This window comes from Bos indicus x Bos taurus, chromosome 28, assembly GCF_003369695.1.
Source record: "Bos indicus x Bos taurus breed Angus x Brahman F1 hybrid chromosome 28, Bos_hybrid_MaternalHap_v2.0, whole genome shotgun sequence".
In the NCBI taxonomy this organism is placed as follows: domain Eukaryota; kingdom Metazoa; phylum Chordata; class Mammalia; order Artiodactyla; family Bovidae; genus Bos; species Bos indicus x Bos taurus.
Genome location: NC_040103.1, coordinates 34,928,480 through 34,948,006, shown reverse-complemented (window position 1 = coordinate 34,948,006; position 19,527 = coordinate 34,928,480). Strand labels below are relative to the sequence as shown.

At 51.7% G+C, this 19,527-nt stretch overlaps 1 protein-coding gene across 1 annotated transcript; it reads right to left on the bottom strand.

The window, feature by feature from the left end:
* Window positions 1-8,196: 8,196 nt before the first annotated feature.
* PPIF (peptidylprolyl isomerase F) lies at window positions 8,197-15,171 on the bottom strand. The gene is made up of 6 exons (XM_027530744.1): window positions 14,853-15,171; window positions 13,581-13,611; window positions 13,062-13,150; window positions 11,232-11,328; window positions 10,625-10,700; window positions 8,197-9,098 (listed from the first exon to the last, which is right to left on the bottom strand). The coding sequence occupies exons 1-6, from the start codon at window positions 15,048-15,050 to the stop codon at window positions 8,963-8,965; spliced, it is 627 nt and encodes a 208-aa protein (XP_027386545.1). The 5' UTR covers window positions 15,051-15,171; the 3' UTR covers window positions 8,197-8,962.
* Window positions 15,172-19,527: the final 4,356 nt, after the last annotated feature.

Genomic DNA, 19,527 nt, shown 5'->3' with positions numbered 1-19,527 from the left:
ACTGACCACAGCCTGTCCTCGGATCGAGAACAGTGGGGCGAAGTCTCGGCTTGCCAGGCGTGATGAGGGCCCTGTGAAAAGTGGGTCGTGTGAAAAGTGGGCCTGTGATGAGGGTTGTGCAAAAAGTGACCTCATCTGTTAGACACGCGTGTTGAAGGTGAAGCGAGGCGGTGCCCAGGCTTTGGCTTTGTTCTCAAGCAATCCAGAATATAGACGGGGGTTGCTGAAGCGAGACTGACAAAATGGTGAGCCTGTCCTAGTGAGGGTCCGCGACCCTGGAGACCCACTGCCCTGCAGTCTCTGCTTCATGTTCCACTCCTGGGCGGGAGATGAGCTCAGGGCAGCTGGACCAAGGAGGTGCGCGGGCATCGTGGGGGCAGGGCCTCCACACCTGTCCCTGCCCTCATTCAGCACCATCCCCCCCAACAGCCTGTGTAGCCGCAGCACCGGTGTGACCTGGCTCACCCCGGGGTTAAGTGTGGAATGAACGAGTGAGGTCTGCCCAACATCCAGTGCCAGCTGCTGGGCTGCGTGATCGGCACGTGCATCTCAGTCTCGGTCTTTGCGACAACTCTGTGAGCTGGGTGCTACAATGAGCCCCGTTCACAGAAGAAGAAGCCAAGGTCCAGAGAGGTTGACGACTTGTCCAAGATCATATGGCTGATGACAGCAGAATCTCTACCTGTGCCCCTTCCCAGACCCCCTTCCCATCTCTCAGCACCAGGGGTATGTCAGGTCCAGGGTTTAGTCCCTGCCTCTGGCAGCTGTGCCACCACCCAAGACAGCCAGGCATGGGGCCGGCCTGCCTCAGCCCCCAGGTCTCTGGGCCCCTCACACCTGCCCGGCCGAGCCTGTCAGCCTTCCTGTGGTAGTCTGGAGCCAATAAACAGCTAGTGCAGCTGCTGCAGTGGTTACTGCAAACCTGGGCAGAAGCTAGAACTGAAGCCAAGCCACTCAACACAGAACACAAACCCCCAGGAGGTCTCCACCCCCTTCCAACCCTCTTGAAAACCTCCCTGGGGGCCTCTTTCCCAGTTGCAAGGGAGCCCTGCTGCTACCTCCACTACCTCCAGGAGAGCCAGGCCAGCACCTGTGCCTTCTCTCCTTGCACGATCACCCATTCTGGCCCTCCCCTACCCCCTCTCCTCAGCCCTCCCACCACTGGAGCCCTGTCTTCATGCCCATTCCCCATCCACATGCTCCCTCTTGGTCCTGGAAGTGAAGGTCCATGCCAAGCCCTCCATGCTGGGAGCTGAGTAGCATCCTCCTCTCCTACCTGCTCAACACCCACCCTCTCCTCTGGTCACCCCCAGAGGTCAGGGCCCAGCCCCCGCCGCCCCTCTGCACCCAGCTACTGCAGCCTGTGGGGCAATTTGGGATCCAATCCTGCCTTGTATGTCTGGGATTGTGGTACCTGCTGTGACCTCCATTTCAGCACCCCCTCAGTTCATCCTGGCAAGGACTCTGGGGTCAAATGGACTAGATGCAGAACTGCAGCTTCACTATTCATCAGCTGTCGTCCTGAGCCGAGCCTCCCCCACCCCAAACCCCAGGTTCCTCTCTTGTAAAATGGAAATGAGACTGCCTGTCCACCAGCTGAGGGTCATTGTCATGATTAAACACCTGGGACGTGCTTGAGCGTTTTTTAGCTACTGCGCCAGTCACGGAGGGGTGACAGTCCCCTGGGCCTGTGCTGCCCTTGAAATGCCATCCTCCCCCTACTCGTGATTCCCTCTCTGTCTTTTGCCTCCTATTACACCTCTCAGCACCTTGAGCCAGGCCTTCTGAAAATTGTATACCAACCAGGCGGCAGATGAGGCTTTGCCCCAGGACAGGATGTGAGTCTGTCTGGTCCTTGGACTGTAGACCCTCCCCGCACCCTCCCCAGACACCCACACCCTGTTCCGCTCTGACTGGGCTTCTGCCTGAGTTTCCCTCTTGCGCTGCAGCAAGTGACTTTGCCGAGCACATAACTGGTCTTCCTCTCTCTGGAAACCTGACCCATCCAGACCCCACAGTGGAGACTGCTTCAAACAGTTTGGCCCAGATCTCTCTCCCCCAATATCCCTGGCAGCTCAAAATTCGCCCCCTTTCCTCTTGCAGGAATCTGCTGGTCCCCTGGTGCCTCCTGGTGGTTAAGTCTGAGAACTGCGGCTCCCTGCAGGCTGCAAGCCTTCACAGGGGGACTAAAGGGGATTTATCTTTTTGCTCTCAAACCCAGATGAGTCCTGACCACTCCAGCACAGTACTACCCAGGCCTCATGCAACTTTGCTTGAGTAAAACTGTCAAGTGGTAATATCTGAGTTTTCCTTCTTGATTATAAAAATAATACATACACAATGTGAAATGGAAAGAATACAAAAATAGGAAGACGTGAAAATTCTTAGCAGCCCAATTTCCTCCAGAGACACCACTGTCGAGTTTGGCCCTAACCTTCCCTAGACTTTTTGCTTGTAAAAATATTTGTATCTGTAATGTACACACACACACACACACACACACACACACACACACCAGGTTGTACTCGACATGCTGTTCCATAACTTGCCTTGTTCTAATCATCACCATTCCCTGCTAGCACAGAAATCTGTTTTGTTTGACTAAAAGCTGATTGCACTCTTTTATTAGGTAATGTATTTATCAACTCCCTATTGAACAACATGGGTGTTCTTGTTTTTAAAAGTCAATTTTTTTTTTCTTAATTACCTTTCTGTTTGGTACAGTAGGAGGATCTAGGGTCAGGACTTTTATCTAAAATAAATAAAGAGCTCTTACAACTCAATGATAAAAAGACAAATAATCCAACTTAAAAATCAACAAATATCTGAATAGACATTTCTTCAAAGAAGATGTCCAAAGGGTCCATAAACCCATGAGAAGATGCTCAACCTCATTCGTCATTGGGGTATGAAAATCAAAACCTAAGTGAAATACTACTTTGACATCAAGACTCAGAAAGATGAATAATAAGAAGTGCTGGTGAGGCCATGGAGAAATCAAAACGCTTATGCATTGCTTGTGAGAATATAAAATTTTCTAGCCACTCTAGAAAACAGTTTGATGTTCCTCAAAATCTTAAACATGAAGTTGCCATTAAGGCTAGCAATTCTTACACATATGTAAGAATTACATATGTGTAATTCTTACACAATATTATTTACAGGTAATCTGTGATAAATTAAGCTACATATTCTAAATCCTAGAGAAACCACTGAAAATACAAAATGAAGAACTAAGTCTAATCCGTCAATAGTGGAGGTAGAATGAAATCATTTGGGAGGAAAAACTCAATGCAAAAGAAGGCAAGGAGGGGACAAAAACCAGATGGGACAAAGATAAAATAAATAGAAAGGAGGTCAATTTATATATTGATAAGTTGAATATAAGTGGCCTAAACTTTTAATTGAATGGCAGAGTTTGTCAGATTGGATAAGAAAGCAATGCCACCACTTTCAAGTTCCTTGTCTTTTAACTCGAAATCTTCCTTTCAATACCCTGTTTGTGACACAGTGACCATTGTTTCTTGCCACCTGAAATTATATTAGCCTTTATTAGTAGAGGGGCTCCCCTGGTGGCTCAGACATTAAAGAATCTGCCTGCAATGCAAGAGACCTGGGTTCTATCCTGGGTCGGGAAGATATCCTAGAGAAGGAAATGGCAACTCATTCCAGTATTCTTGCCTGGAGAATCTCATGGGACTGAGGAGCCTGGAGGGCTACAGTCCATAGGGTGGGAAAGAGTAGAACATGACTGAGCAACACACACACACACACACACACACACACACACACACACACACTATCAGCAGAGGGCACTAGAGAGACACTTTGTTAGGTAAACCCATGTGTGGTTAACAATTTTTCATATTAAACTTTCCGTGTTAGAATCACTGTGTTGTTTCTATATTCTGTCTGGATCCTGACCAATGCATTGACACTGGCCTGATCCTAGGAGATAACCCTACAAAGATGGTATTTAGACATTTGTTTCGCTGTGCCCTTGGGCTTGAAGGCATGGCTGAACAATAGGAAGTGGAATGATGGTGATGCGTGGTATGCAGTGACACCACAGTGCTGTCACCTGCGGTTAAGTGACGAGAGAAGCACGTGCCTCGGGAAGCCGGCTGCACACATGACGGTCACGGCAGTATCCATGACCATAAGGACGACACTGTGGGGAGAGTTATTTTGAGCACGCTTGATTGTTTACCAAAAGAAAATGACAAACATGTCCTTTAATTCTCGGCTTATGTTAATGTCTGAGAACCAGAAAGCTTCCATGACAACTCGAAAATATCTTTCATTTCTTATACAAATGGACTGACATCACTCAAACAAAAGTTTAACTGTGTAATCAGTTGAATTACAGTATCGTTTGAATTCACAGTCTCGCTAAGGCTTTCATGTGAAGGGCATCAGTGGAAAGGAACCGGATCCTGAAGTTTGTGATGGGGACATCTGTTTGGGCCCAAATGAAACTAACAACTTGAACCCTCCAGCCACTCCATTCCTCCCTTGCCTGTGCAAGTAGCCCACCCTTCTGAGTCTGAGAACAGACTTCACCATGGATGGGTGCTTTGAAAGGTAATACCCAAGACCAACCAAGACTTCCATCACCAGGTCAAATCTCAGCATTTTCCAGAGGGACAGGACTTCAGAGAAACAGCTTGCACACCCAAAGAATTCTGAGACTTTACATCACATATTTTTAAGCAGATTTATTGTGATATTGTTCACATGTCATACAATTCATCCACCTGAAGTGTATAATTCAATGTTTTTTCCAGTATATTCGCAGATATATGGAGCCATCAGAACACTCAGCATGGAACCAAGACTTTCTCTATTCAACCTATTCCAGTGGACCTCAGATACAGATCTGACTCATGGCCTCCAGAAGCTGTTCACTGAGAAATTTTCTCCTGTCTGGGCCTACCCAAGCCACCAGTCCCCACAAAGCTTGGCTGAACAGGCTGACCAACCCATCACCCAAGAGTGTCCACCTGGAAACTCAAGCGAAGCATCTTTCACAGGCGGAGGGTCTTATCCCAGCTTCCCAGGACACGCAGTGAATAATGTCTCACAAGTCAGCCGTGACTCTAGTGGTCTGGTGGCCTCCCTTTTCAGTCTTGCCCCCTCTCGCCTACACTCAAATTCTCAAACTTTAGTTGAATTGTTATCTGAAAATTCAGAGACCTAGATTCCACCCTCAGAGACTGGTATTCCACAGGTCTCAGCCATGGCCTGGGAATCTGCATGCATTCCCAGCACCGCATGATTCCTAGGAGAAGCATCGCTTTAGACCTTACCAGACCTTGGGAGCACTGACTGACATTCCTTTTCATGGAGCAACATTCTATAAAGCCCAGCAGTGTGTTAAATTCTCCCACATCCTTATACTTGCTACTGGAAAGAAGTCAGACACAAAAAGCAAATCTTGTAGGATTCTGTTTCCACCAAGTTCTAGAACAGGTAAAATGTATCCACAGAGACAGAATCACTGGGTTCCTGGGAGCAGGCACAGAGGTAGCTTTCTGGAGACATGGAAGCTTTCCATCTCTTCATGGAGATATGTTCTTTAATTTAATTTGGTGGCGATTACTCAGTGTATGAATTTGTCAAGTCATTGATCTGTACATTTAAAATGTGTGAATTTTACTGCAGGTAAATTATACCTCAATGAAGTCATTTTTTTTTAGATTTTATAATTTTTTTTAGTTTTTAAATTATGAAAGCATTATAACATATTTACAGGACACTTGGAGACTACAAAGTTACATATAGTTCCACTATATATTACAATATTTTTAAGTAGATAAATTAAGACTTTTTTAGTTGGAGTTTCAATATAAAACTCTCAAAAATTAATAGAATAAATAGAAAGTAGGAGGAAATAGTAGACCTGAAAAGCACTATGAACCAATTCAACATAAGTAAGATTTATACAATTTTCACACAACAGCAGAATACTAATTCTATTCAAGTTCCCATAGACTATAAGCCAGGAGGCACTGGAACATATCCAGGGATGTAAAACAAGGTACAAAAATTTCATGGTTTGAAGGTTCAATGAAGTCAGTTTGAAAAGCTCTCCTGTGTTGTCTCAGAAAACTGCTATTTCAGGTATTTAAACACGTTGTGTTTACATGACATCCGCATATGAGTCCATCTGTGCGAGCACGCGTATGACTCACCGTTTCTTTCATGCATTCGGCGCTGTGCGTCAGCAACAAGTCAGTATCCTAATTTGTCTGTTGCGTAGGCTCTGCTTTGTATAGTAAGACCAATTCGGGCCCTCGTGCAAGAGTTCTAGGAAAAGAAATATAGGGAATAGTCCCACCTTTGGGAAATCTGTTTTTAGGAAATTCCTGAATACTTTGTTCCCCTCCACCACACCAGACTCCTCTGCATGGGAGGCACGCACACGCACACACACGCACACACACACACACACACACACACACACACTCTTCCTCCTCGTCAAAAGGGAAATGCTCTGTGAACTGAACACACGCCCCACAGGCTCTGTGACCCTGCGAGTCCTCAGAAGTCATCAGGGGTCCAGTGGTCACACCTCAAGGAGATGGCCCTCACACTTGTCAACAGCACCACTGCCTCCTCCCAGAATCCCCAGAGATCAAGAGGAAACCACAGGGACCAAAATCATGGCTTTGACCTAAGAAATTCAAAGAGCTCTGAATGTGTGTGATCTGAAGACAAAGGAGTCTGTGGAAACGCCTCCCACGGAGAGCCCTCTGGTCTGTCAGGTCCGGGATTCTAGCCCCTGCTCTGCCAACTGACTCCGGAAGTCACCTTGGCAACCATGACCACTCTGGCAGCCTCAGTTTACCCAACTGTAAAACGCTGGATGGACTGACCAATAACCGTTATTGATACTTGGCTCAAGACCCCACACTTCAAATGAAATCCCTTTTAGAAAACATAAGAGGGTATCTATGGTTGAAAGACCACCTGATGTGAAGAGCCCCCCTCATTGGATAAGACCCTGATGCTGGGAAAGATTGAGGGCAGGAGGAGAAGGGGTTGACAGAGGATGAAATGGTTGGATGGTATCACCAACTCAATGGACATGAGTTTGAGTAAACTCCAGGAGATAGTGAAGGACAGGGAAGCTCGGCGTGCTGCAGTCGATGGGGTTGCAGAGTCGGACACGACTTAGCAACTGAGCGATTGAAGGGAGGTTCAGGGGCCCGTGCTCATGTCAGAAGACACTTCAAGGCTCTTTGAGAGTTGTTTGAGAACTACTAGGTGAGCCGAGTTCCCAACCCATGTAGCTGAACTGACTTCATAGAAACTCTCCATGACGCTAATGACCCAAATCCTCTACTTATTTTTTGCTTTTAGTTGCTAAGTCATGCCCACCAGGCTCCTCTGTCCATGCAATTATCCTAGCAAGAATACTGGAATGGGTTGCCATTTCCTTCTGCAGAGGATTTTCCCAGCCCAGGAATTGAACCCAAGTCTCCTGCATTGCCAGGAGGATTATTTGCCGCTGAGCCACTATAGAAAGTCCAGCCACAGTGAGCTGAGAATGACTACAAGGACCTGAGACCACACACCATCACACTCAGGGAACTCCAAGGTGAGGTAATGCCAATCATCTTGTGATTCTTCTATTATTCAGACTGTCCTCCCTTGGCTGTTTAAGGAAGTTCTTACTCTCCTCCCACCCCTCAGTCTGCCCCCCATGCGAATTTAGAAACACCTGTCATTTAACTCCAAATTTAAATGGCACAGAGGGAAATAAAGTCCACATCTAGTCTGACATAATCAGAGCTCCTTCTTTTCTAAGACCCAGACACACCAGAAATGGCGCCCTTGCCCCTCCAGACCACATGCCAGGGCCCGTGCTGTGCACTTTCCACAGATCATGTCCAACCTTCACCACCCTGTGTGCTGGGCACTGTTATCCCATTACTCTGCTGAGCAAAACTGAGGCTCAGTCAGCCAGAGGCACACCAGGGCTCTCGGGTGGGCTGTGGGTGCTGACAGTCTGAGCCTGTATCCTCTCCTGTTGAACAGGTTGACAAGAATGCCCTCAGAGGTTGCTGGTGGACCCAAGTTCACGTAAAGGCCCTGCTCAGAGCACGGAGTGACGGCAGTTAACAATAAACGCTGGCTCCAGACACATGTGTTACAGACAGTGCTTGCTAAAGGCATGGACACCAGACAGTCTTTTATAGAAAATAGGATTTATTTTCACATTTAAGGTGAACATAAAGAAATTTTCCAAAAGTATATTGTGTACATAATCAATAGCTTTAATTTATTAAACACACAAGAAAAACAAATCAAAGCCCACCAGGAAAATACACTTTGACTTCCTTCCAGAGCACATAGCACTTACAGGTTATTGCTATTTTCAACCTGGGAATTCACATTGACAAGGCACAGCTTGCAGTGGGTCTGTCCCCGGTTCAGCTGCTTCCACCCCCACGGGCTCTCCCCAAATACAAGAGCAGCAGACCAACGGGATTCACAGTGGCTGGGATTAAAGGCCTCGGCTGCGGGACCATCACAAAGGCCTGGAGTGTGCTCCAAAGGCCAAGCTCTGTAGGTCTGTGGCCTGTGCCACCAACTCAGGTCACACCACAGCCTGGAGTAGTTAGTGTCACAGCTTCAGCTCCAGGGAGTCAAGTGAAATTATTCCAATCAGAAAGACAATATTAAACAGATATGACAGCGCTTTACAGCAACTGGCTTTCCCCTGTGGTCAAAGAAAAGGCAGAAACCGCCTTCAAAGCTAACCCATCATCTGTGCCCGAGGCGCAGGTGAACTTGAGCCGGGTGGTCACAGGCGATGCCTACAAGGAGCGGTGATACTGTGTCCACGATGGGTGTCCAGGAACGGGGCGCTGGGGAAGGGAGGACACTGGGGAAGCTGCCCGGTGGGCCCTGTGGGGTCTGACATTCCTGAGAGGCCTCCTGGAAGCACACAGGGTCAGCTCAACTGGCCGCAGTCTGTGATGACGATCTTCTTGGACGTCTTCCCACTCTTGGAGCCGAAAGATTCTATTTTCTTCACGACGTCCATGCCCTCTTTCACATGGCCAAACACAACATGTTTGCCATCCAGCCTGGGAGGAGAGGTGAGCCAGGTAAGCAGAAATGAGAGTGCTGCAATGTCCCCCGGGGTCACAGTCCCTAGGTCATGGAACTATTTACTGAAAACAGCAGTTCTGAAAGGAGCTCAGACCGAAAAGCTGGCCCAGCCCCTCACAGGTCCCGTGTGGAGCCTTGCTGAGCCCCCAGCATGCACCAGAGCACGGCTCCCTCCCAGGCTGTGTTCTGCCTCACCTGCTGTGTGACCTTAGGCCAGGCCACTCAACCTGAATCCTGGGAACCTCACCTACAAAGGGTGAATTGTTCTCATCCTGCACAGGGAGATGATGGGATATTGAACTATTCTGAAGAAATAAGTCTGTGTAAAATGGAATCATTTTAAGTTTTTTTTTTTTTTGATGTGGACCATTTTTGAAGTCTTTATTGAATTTGTTACAATATTGTTTCTGGGGTTTATTTATGTTTTTTGTGGGTTTTTTTGGACACGAGGCATGTGGGATATGAACTCCCTGACCAGGGATCAAACCTGTACCCCCTGCATCAGAAGGTGGACTCTTAACCACTGGAGCACCAGGGAAGGCCCTTATAGAACTGCCTTAACAGTCAGGAATTCTGGGGTGAGAGCCAAGATGATATGTATGATGAACCTACTCGAGTCCCAAGCAGCTCTCAGTCTGAGAGAGTCCCGAAAATCTAAAAGGCAGCTCAGTTCAGGGCCACCAACCAAGACTGGTTACCCTTTGGGATCCACTAAGAGTTTTCATGGAAGGAGGGGAGGCAGGGCCAGCAATAACCTGCCCACTCCAACATCCGTGTCCCTTCTGGCTCAGAGGCTACAGACCACTAGTATCCACCACCACCTGGGTCTCCCTAAAGTCCTGGGAAATGGGCTTTATTAAGTCTTAGCTCCAGGCCAGCTGTTGTCCCCTCACCCTGCTGAGGCGCCTCAGGGTGAGGACACAGGGGACTCTGAGTAGAGAAAACTGATTAGGTAGTGGGAAACTGACCTGGGACGACATCCCTAAAATACAAGGGCAATGGGAAAGAGGGTCCGGGGGCGCTGGTGGCTGCCACAGGCTGGTGCTAACGCCTGATGAGAAATCCGGTGTGATATCCAAATGCTGTCTACTGCAGCATTTTCCAAGGTGCAGCCCAGGGTTAAATAAGCTGGGAAATGGCAGGTTAAACCAAGTGAGCAAGCTTCTGCCACAGGCCATCCTGAGGCCTGATAAGTTCTGCAGCATCTCCCCAATGCATTTGGTAAAAGAATTCTTTCCTGTGTGTACGTGTGTTGCGCATGTGCATGCTCAGAGCACTGAGAAATTCCAGCTACAACAACAATGGGAAGCCTGATAAAAGACAGAGTTGCAAAATAGCCCAAATTCTTCCTCAACCCTTTCGGGGACTTTCTCCTCTTACACACTCAGCCGGGTGAGGGCTACTGCCCCAGAGCAGAGAGTTTGGCCTCAGACTATCCTCCCCCTCCAGCTCAAGGCCACCCCTGCTACCAGAGGGCCTGGACCAGGAGCCAGCAACTCACCAGTCTGTCTTTATGGTGCAAATGAAGAACTGGGAGCCGTTGGTGTTGGGGCCCGCATTGGCCATGGACAGGACGCCTGCAGAAACAAGTGGGGTGACCAGGCTGCCCAGGAGGCATCTCACCTGGGAGCTGTTCCAGCATGGATGACGCAAACCACAGGAAGGATACTTGAGGCTGAAGATACTTGGGGCTCAGAAGAGAAAGCCAAGCCCAGAGCACATAGCCACCCAGGGCCTGTCCGCCTTGATGACACAGGAGGGAAGGGCCTCCTGGGAGCTCTCAGTGGTAGAGCAGGGGCGGGACCTCCAGTCCTGAACTCTAGCTTTTTCCACATCGCACGTTGGGTCCTAAAGGTAACACAAAGCTAGGGCTTTGCTTAACAGCTCTCAAAGAACGATGGTCAAAGAAAGGTTTGTTTTTGAAACTGAGCACTCAGGATGAAAAAGCCTCTGAGACAATCCAACAAGCCCACCCTTCACACTGAAGGAAGGAACGTGTGCCCTGGATGTGGAGCCATCAGGTTGCAGCCTCCAGGCCTGCTGGGGTGGCAGCACCAGGCTCACAGCTCAGGGCACATACCCAGGTGGGGACTGACAGCCTTACTCACCCGGCCCCTCGTGCTTCAGTTTGAAGTTCTCGTCAGGGAAGCGGCTTCCATAGATGGACTTTCCCCCTGTGCCGTTGTGGTTGGTGAAGTCACCGGCCTGCGAACACGGAGCGCTGGCTGAGTGTCGCCACTAGAGCTGGCAGAGGGGTGCCATTCCCATGCTGCGACACAGCCCCCAGCCCACACAGAGCCCACCCAGCGGGGAGCCCTCAGGCAAAGGGGTCAGAAAATACCCGATGATAGAAGGGTTAATATAATGCTAAGGAGCATAAGCAGCAACAAAATAAAGATTTCATACTTTCTGCCCCAATAACTACCCTGGTTTCCGAATGATTCATTTTTGTCTGAGTGAGATTTTAAATGATCCTTAAAAATTCTAGGCCATTTGGAGCTGCTTCTTAAGTGACCTAGAATTTTCTACCCACAACTCTTGGAGGGTAAACAAGGAGGAGGCCAGGAGTCCCTGCTCCCCAGTGTGGTCTGTGGGTAGCTAGCACAGAGCCAGGTCCCTCCACTGAGCCCCCGTTCCTGTCCCAGCATCTCCTTTTCACCCGGCCCAGGACAAAGTCCACCCAGGGCCAGTGGTCTTCCTCAAAGCTTGCCCGAGGCTGCCACAAGGAGCCACAGACAGAAGAGCCCAGGGTCTGCCAGCCCAGCCCCCAGCCACCATCATATTGCTGTTTTCCTGAGATGACCTCCTCGGGTGAGAGGGATGACCTGACCAGCCCTGCTTTTGAAGCATTCACAAATGCCAATAAGGTGTCCCCAGAGAGGACTGGGCCTCCCGGTGCCCGGTCCCACCATCCCGTGCTTCCAAGAGCCCGCCAGCTTTGGAGTCCCTGCCCTTGCCTGCTGTGGTGAGAGGAAGACCCTAGCCCAGCTTGGACATCCACTTCAGCTCCTGCTCAGTCTACAGCCTCAGGCAGAGCTGGGGGCCTCTGCAGCTGAGAGCCATGGGCTGTGGCCAGGCCTGTCCCACAACCACAACCCCCGCCAATCGCTGCATTCCTCATGTTCAACATGTCAGCAGGCCCAGCCCCAAGCCATGCCACTCACCATGATGTGACGACAGCCACCAGGTCAGGGTAGAGGGAACTGGGGGGCAGAAATCCCAGCTGACAGGACTTCAAAGAGGTCATGACAGCCATGCCCCTGCCTCTAGGCCTGCTGGCCCCAGACATAAGCCCCTGTCTTAGCAGGGTCTGACCTAACACAGGACAACCCTTAGCATGGCTCAGGCCCTGGCACCAGCGGAAATTCTCACCTGCCACACCTACCCACAACACTTCTAACACAGCAAAGCTAATGCTTCTGAAAAGAGGCCGAACACATGACTAAAGAGCAAATGCATTTAACCGAGAAAGGCGCCCTAGGCTGGAGAGAGGCTCCAAGTCTGGACCTGTGTGTTCTTGTCTGTGCCTGGCCTCCCTCCTCCCCTTCCTCCTTATCTCCTATGCCGAGTGCTCGGTGGGACACACTGGGGGCTGTGGGCAGAGACCGAATACGCTATTACTCCAAAGCCCCCAGCACATCCACACCCCGATGCCATTCTCCCTCCGCCGCTCCACTCTCCCGGCGCTGCCAGGCAGGGCCGACCTGCTGCTTGTCCTGTTGCTTAGCTCCTGGGGCAGGGAAGGCACTATGGCTGCCAGGACAAGCTCCAGACTCTCAGAAGGAGAGGACAGGCTGAGCGAATGGCCGCGGCTGCCCTCCTTCCAGTACTCTCCGGGCACAAGCACACTGGCTAGTCCCCGTGACATTCTCCAAGGTCGCCCCGTCAGTATGCTACTTACAGAAGAAGAAGTCGAGGCAGGAAGAGGCCCACCATACCTGGCACATGAAGGACGGAATCACTCTGTGGAAAGTGGATCCTTTGTACCCGAAGCCCTTCTCCCCGGTGCACAGGGCTCTGAAGTTCTCTGGGTGGGGTTGGGTGGGTGGTGAAGGAAAAAAGCAGGTCAGCAGGGCCAGGCCTCAGTGCAGGGGCCACAGCTGGTTCCAGCCGGCACCCTCTCTACCCACCCACCCCCGGACATGGGAAGATCCCTGCCCCGGGGTCTCTGCTGACGGTGTGATCTGGGCCAAGTGGCCCTGTGCCCTGACCTCAGCATCTGAGCACTGCGGCAGGAGTAGCACCGGGCCAGTGGGGCAGGGAGGCCAGGTAAGTCCAGCCTCCACCAAGAGGCTCAGAGGCTGCACCAAGGTCCCCAGCAGCTGAGCACATGTGGTGGTGTACTCCAATCTGGCCATAGGTCTCCGCCCTGACTCCTCTCACCATCCCACCCACCTCACCATGCCTCTCTCTCTTCCATGTGGCCCAGAGTCAGAAGGCCCCGGTCCCCGTCTTACCTGCTGTCTTTGGGACGACATCTGCCTTCAGCTGCGGGGAAAGGAGAGGGAAGATAGGCTCAGTCCAGAGGCAGGTGAAGGAAGGACCCAACCCCCTACACGGTCCAGGAGCGAGGGAAAGCACCATTCCTGTCATTCTCAATCCTCCGTGGGAAGCCACCTAAGCAATCATTTCTGCCAGATGCTTCCTGAATTGCAGGTTGGGAGGGGCAGCCTCGATTTCCCAATCTGTCAGAAGAGATGACAACACCACCCTGGCCTTGTTCTGGGGGCAGAACTGACAGAGCTGCTTCAGCTGGGCCCAAAGCCTCAGAGACGCAGAGACGGTGGCCCCTGGGGGGAGCCAGTCCAAGCTCCCCAGTGGGCAGGTGGGAAACTGAGGCTCAGAGAGAGGCAGGAGGGTGGGGGAAAGGGAAGGCTGGAGCTCCATCCAAGCCTGCCTCTTGCCTCCCAGCTGCAAGAGCCACCCTAGTGTCTAACCTTTAAAATAAACGGGTGCTCTCCATTTTCCAGAACAGGAAACCGAAATTTAACTAAGACCCCTTTGTTCAAAATGGGCTTGAAGGCTACACCCAAGCTTCCCCTCTGTTATTTTCTGGACTATGTAGGTCTCTTGCTTTGTTCTTCAAAAAGGCCCAAAGAGCTGGGGCAGGCACTGTGTCACCTTGGGAGGGTGACTGGGGTTGGAGTTGGGGCAAAGAGCTCTGAGCACAATGCCCTGACCCCAAGAGGTCTATGCCACGTCTGTCTGGTGGCTGGAGCCTGCGGCCAGACCAGCGGGAACTGCTGGGAGAGGAGGCGGCCCAAAACCACCTTAGCTCTCGAGACAGCCCGATAGCGGGGGGCGGGGCTGAGGCCGGCTCCGCCTTCTGCAAGGGCCAACACGTGAGCTCCCCGCCGGCCCGCCGCCCCGACCCCCGAGCCCCTGACAGCCACCTCGAAGCTCGGGCCTAGGCGCCCACACGGTGAAGTCTCGGAGCCCCTCCGCGGCCGGCCAGCGGGGCGGACCCTCCTAGCCTACGATCTGACCTTGAGCTTTCTCCTCCACACGCGCCTTCCCTCCCGCCTCCACTAGTTCAAAGATCCGAAGGGGAGGCCTGGAGAGACCAGTCCGATGCCCCTTCTTAAGAGATGGGGAAACTGAGGCCCAGAGCCCGGGGGCAGGAAGCAAGGTCACCCAGCGAGCCAGGCACAGCGCCGGCCTGCGGTCCAAGGCTCTTCCGGGACCGTCCCCCACGCCCAGTCCAGAGCGGTCCGGTTCGGTGGTCTCACCTCCAGCACCACGCGGCCGAGCGGCTGCCCGTCAGCGCCCACGTCCAGGTACACTAGCGGGTTCCCGGAGGAAGAGGACGAGCCGTGGGAGCCGCTGCCGCTGCTGCAAGCGCGAACCGCCGGGAGGCGCAGGTGCGCTGAGCGCGGGCCGGAGAGCAGGCCGAGCAGGCGGGGTCCGCAGCGGAGCGCTAGCATCATGGGCGCGCGGGTCCGAGCTAGAGATCAACCGGCGAACGGAGAGGACGGAAGAGAGGGTCACTAGTGCCCAGTGGGCAGAGTCAGCAGCTGCCGCGCACCGCCGCCTTTATTGGCCCAGCCGGCCTCGCGGCCCCGCCTCCATCCCGCCTCCTCCAACCTGTTCGCGGGCTCCCCCTGCTGGTCCCAGATGGCAGCGCACCCCGGCTGGTGGGGCGGTGGGGCGTGAAGTCTGAACACACCCCAACCAGGGCTGGAAACCTGAGGGACAGACGCGACTTTGCCAAGGGAGGCCGGTTCTATTTTGTGAGGGTCCCAATAGATGAAAAGAAGGGGTAAATGCTAAAACGTGGTTAACTCCAAAATAGGAGCCTCCATATGTTTTTCTTTGAATATAACAGAAGTCTGCCTTTGAGGCTTTTGTGTTCACTGTCCCTCGCCCTATCATAGGCCCTGCAAATGGACAGACAGACCAAGAGAGACTGTGGCAACTGAGAGTCAGACAAAGAAAGTTGGAATCGAGAGGTGGAATTAGAATGAGAGGTGACAGGAGGAGACAGGCAGACTCCTCCCATTGTGAACACAGGGCTCCTTGTCCAAGCCTGGGCTTGTCTCCAGATGCTTCCAGAAACCAGTCCCTCTTCCAGACTCAGCCTGGGCCTGTCATGCTCTTACCAGACCCCCAGCCCTCCGCCAGGACTGGGTCTGACTCCCCCTCCCTGACGCCCAGATAGTCCTGAATGCCAGCAACCAGAACAGATGGCTGCTAGCTCCCCTCCTGCCCCCAATCCTGCCCCCAAAACTGCATCTGCAGGTAACAGCACAGGGGCCAGTCCAAGGAAAAGCGAGAAGGCAGGATGGGAAGGGGAACTGAGAGCGAGGAACCACAGTGAGGGGGAATCTACCCCACATGCTGAGGTGGGCTTCACAGAAGCCTACGGGCATGAGAAGCCCACAGGAAATGAGTGACCGGCAGGGGACTTGAGAGAGCGTCTGAGCCAACATCTGCAATTCCCAAGATGTATGACTGAGGCTGGGAGAGAGGAAGGCACTGCCCAGAGGTCAGCGAACCGGGAAGTCCCCTGCCGCCAGCCAGGGCCAGTCCTCCCAGACCTCTCTGCAGAATAGTGTGTGATTCTAATCTCTCCCCTTCTTGTTTTCCAGGTCTGTTCCAAGAATAAAAGGAACAAGAGTAAGGGGGTTGGTCAGCTATTAAGTGCTGTGCCATGAGCATCAGCGGTGGACAGAGCGTGGATGGTCTTTGCTCAGACAGTGGTGGGCCTCGGCTGCAGGGGCTCAGAGTTCTGAGTGGGCAGAGAAGAGGGTGGGATCTGTGCCTTGGAGTCAGATGAACTTAAACTCTAAATTGACCTGCCCCAGACCCTGAAATGACTCCTGGGAAGAGGTCAGGCAGCAAAATGCTGACCTAAGGCAATTCATGAGGGCAGAGCAGAGGGTCCTAGCCGCATGGGAGTGCTGGCTTGGCCTTTTTCTGGAAGTCCACAGTCCTCTTCTCTATTTCTGCCCCAGGAGGAGCCTGGTCACTCTGATATTCCGGCTACATCCTGGAGCCCAGATGCTCTCCAGGTCCCAGTCCAGGACAGGGCCTCACTCTATCCTGAGGAATAGCGTCTCCTCTTTTGTGATTGTGCCTTGAAGTAGAATAGGCTTGCTTAGGAAGCCAGCTTGCTCCCTGCCCTATGTGGGCCCTCAGCACGTCTCCCACATCCTCCCCTATATCAGTGCATTCTGCAGATTCCAAAGAGGAAGAGAAGAATCACCTTACATGTCAGTTCCAGGCCCTGGGCTCATATAGCTCTCAGCTAACCAAGTGTGTTCTCAGTCCCCCATTGTCTCTCAAGCTGGCTCCTGGAGGGACTCTGTCTCAGTGGAGTATGAGAGTCCAGTGCCAGGGAAGAGCTGCCTTCATTTGTGTAACCTCCTTAATTTCCAAAGCCCTTGCCTAGCCCTCACCGCAGCCGGAGAAGCAGTTCCATTGCCTAGATGGGGAAGCAAGGCCCAAAGTGTTAGGCGAGGAGGTGCCTAAGGACAGAGCTGGAAGGAGTCTGACCCCGAAATCAGGGTTTGCATTTGTCGTGATTATCAAGGAGCTGGTAGTTGGGACAGAGTGGGGAGGGCAACAGAGACCAACCTTGGACAGATGACACAGCAAGAGAGAAACTAAGGACTTAGCCAGGGGGCCGTGGAACTCAGGGGACAAGGAAGATGGTTTCTGTCTGGGGGGTCAGCCTGGAGACAACTGCATTTGAGGGACAGAGACAAAAAGATGCAGAGAGGAGATTCCAGAGGGGGAATGAGCCAAGGCCAGCCCAGAACTGGGAGAGGTCAGGGCACCTTCAAGGAAAGGCTCCAGTATTAACCATGAGCTGAAAGCCTGGCAGGGGATGAGGCGTGGCGGCCACGGAGAATCCTGAAGGCCAGGCTGAGGTCTCACGTTGTTGAATAGCACTGGGAAACCACGGATGGTGCAATACTTCGTTCCACTGTGTTATACCTTCTATCCTCTTTGGAAAATCAAACATCATCACCGCCTCTTGCCTGAGCCAGAGAAAATTGCACCTGCTCCACAGGCTCAGCTGTGAAATCATTTCTCCCTGTGCTGACCTCAGTCGGCATCAGGAGCAGGGACTGTCCCTGGCCTGAGCCGTGGACTGAAGCATGCCCAATCCGCACCCAGGTGAGACGGGGTAGGTGTCACCCTCACCTGGCTCTGAGGTTATTTATAAACTCTGTGTCATCCTTAGAAACAGCAGTTGCTCTCTGCTCAGCCCAAGTGGCTTCTCATCCAGGGTGTTAATGGTTTTCATCACTCAGGGATCCTGTAAAGCCATCTGTAGGCCTCACAGAGCCAAAGAGCTGTCAGATTATGCTGACATCTGGGGTTGCAAGCTCAGATACCTGTGGGGGCCGGGCAGTGACACCTCAGGGTGAGGCATGCTGGGCAAGGCTATAGGGAGAAAGTGGAGGCAGCACTGTGTCCTGTGTCCAAACAGCACCGTTAAAGGGCAGCTCCTACCCCAGCCGGTCAATTATTGTATGTATACAATGGGTCCAGTGTAGTCAAATCTCATTTTTCAATAAAAACTGAAAACTTCGGGTTTTATGGAAATCTCCCAACTCATATATTGGCAATTCATTTTAAAATAAAATTAAACCCTAAATAAGCCCTAAACAGCATATTCACACCCTGGCTGGGGCCTCTGGCCCTGTAGTTTGCAAGCTCTGATCTCTACTGTGTAGATGAGAGACCTGAAGTTCAGAGAGGGAAAGGAACTTGCCTCTGGTCACACAGCCTCGAAGTACTGGGACTGTGGTCAAACCCCTCTCTTCACACTTACTGGGGCTCTTTCTGCAAGATTCACTCAGCAGACATGTTTTCAGGGCTCCTACTAAATGCAGGGTCTGAGCTTTACCCTCAAGATACAGAATAGCTCCTGTTTCTTCTAGGTGGTCTGTGAGGTTACTAATGTCTGTGTCACAGAACTGTTCATATTAGGGAGCTGGTGAGGGGCATTGAGCATGAGGGCCTCTGTGAATGAATGAATGAATGAATGCACACCGCCTGACCTAGGCCAGCTGAGGACTCGGTCAAGGTGGGAAGGCTGGCTTTGAGCGAATGATGTGGTGCCCTATGGATGTGTACCCTAAGGTGCACTCCTGTGAGTGGATTTTTTTATGGGTGGATTTAAAAACATATATATTTATTATTTTTATTTGGATTTGCTGGGCCTTAGTCAGAGTATGTGGGATCTAGTTCTTCAACCAGGGATCAAACCTGGGCCCCTACATTGGGAGGGTGGAGTCTTAGCCACTGGACCACCAGGGAAGTCCCTGATAGATGGATTTTTTTTATGGGTAGATTTTTACTACTGCTGACCCAAGACTCCCTTTAATAATGTAAGAACACCATCATCACACCAACTGACGTGTAATATTTGGAGGCTTGCTTAAGTATATTCATCAGACCGTGTGTCTTTTGATCCACAACACAACTTGTGAGGTCAGCTGGGCTGGAATGTTATCTCACCTAGTAGAGGAGGGAACTGGAGCTGTAAATAGCAAAGTGGCAGACAGCCTAAGGCTATACTGAGGAGCCAGCCCTTGAGCCAGGGTCACTGAGTTTGGGCTCTTTCCACTCTATAAAATGGTTATGTGGCTAAGACTCCATGCTTCCAATGCAGGGGGCCTGGGTTCAATCCCTGGTTAGGGAACTAGATCTCACATGCTGCAGGTAAGACCAGGGCGGCCAGGTAAATAAACCAATACAAAGTTATGATGGCATCTTTCCCTGATCCCACCCCCGGTGAGTCAGGCGGGCTCTAAGATGATCCCCAGGGATGCCCCAGTAGTCACAGCCTGGCGTTGCCCCCATCTTGGATGTGGGCTGGACATAACAACTTCCTCCTAGTGAACAGAATAGGGCAAAAGTGGTGGGGTGCCTCTTCCAAGATTAGGCAAC

What these genes read in the sequence shown, in the direction of transcription:
- PPIF (XM_027530744.1), bottom strand. Translation starts at nt 15,050, where the DNA reads ATGATGCTAGCGCTCCGCTGCGGACCCCGCCTGCTCGGCCTGCTCTCC. An exon ending in TCGGCCGCGTGGTGCTGGAG is followed by an intron (nt 13,612 to 14,852) that starts GTGAGACCACCG and finishes CTTTCCCCGCAG; the next exon opens with CTGAAGGCAGATGTCGTCCC. An exon ending in TGTCGTCCCAAAGACAGCAG is followed by an intron (nt 13,151 to 13,580) that starts GTAAGACGGGGA and finishes AACCCCACCCAG; the next exon opens with AGAACTTCAGAGCCCTGTGC.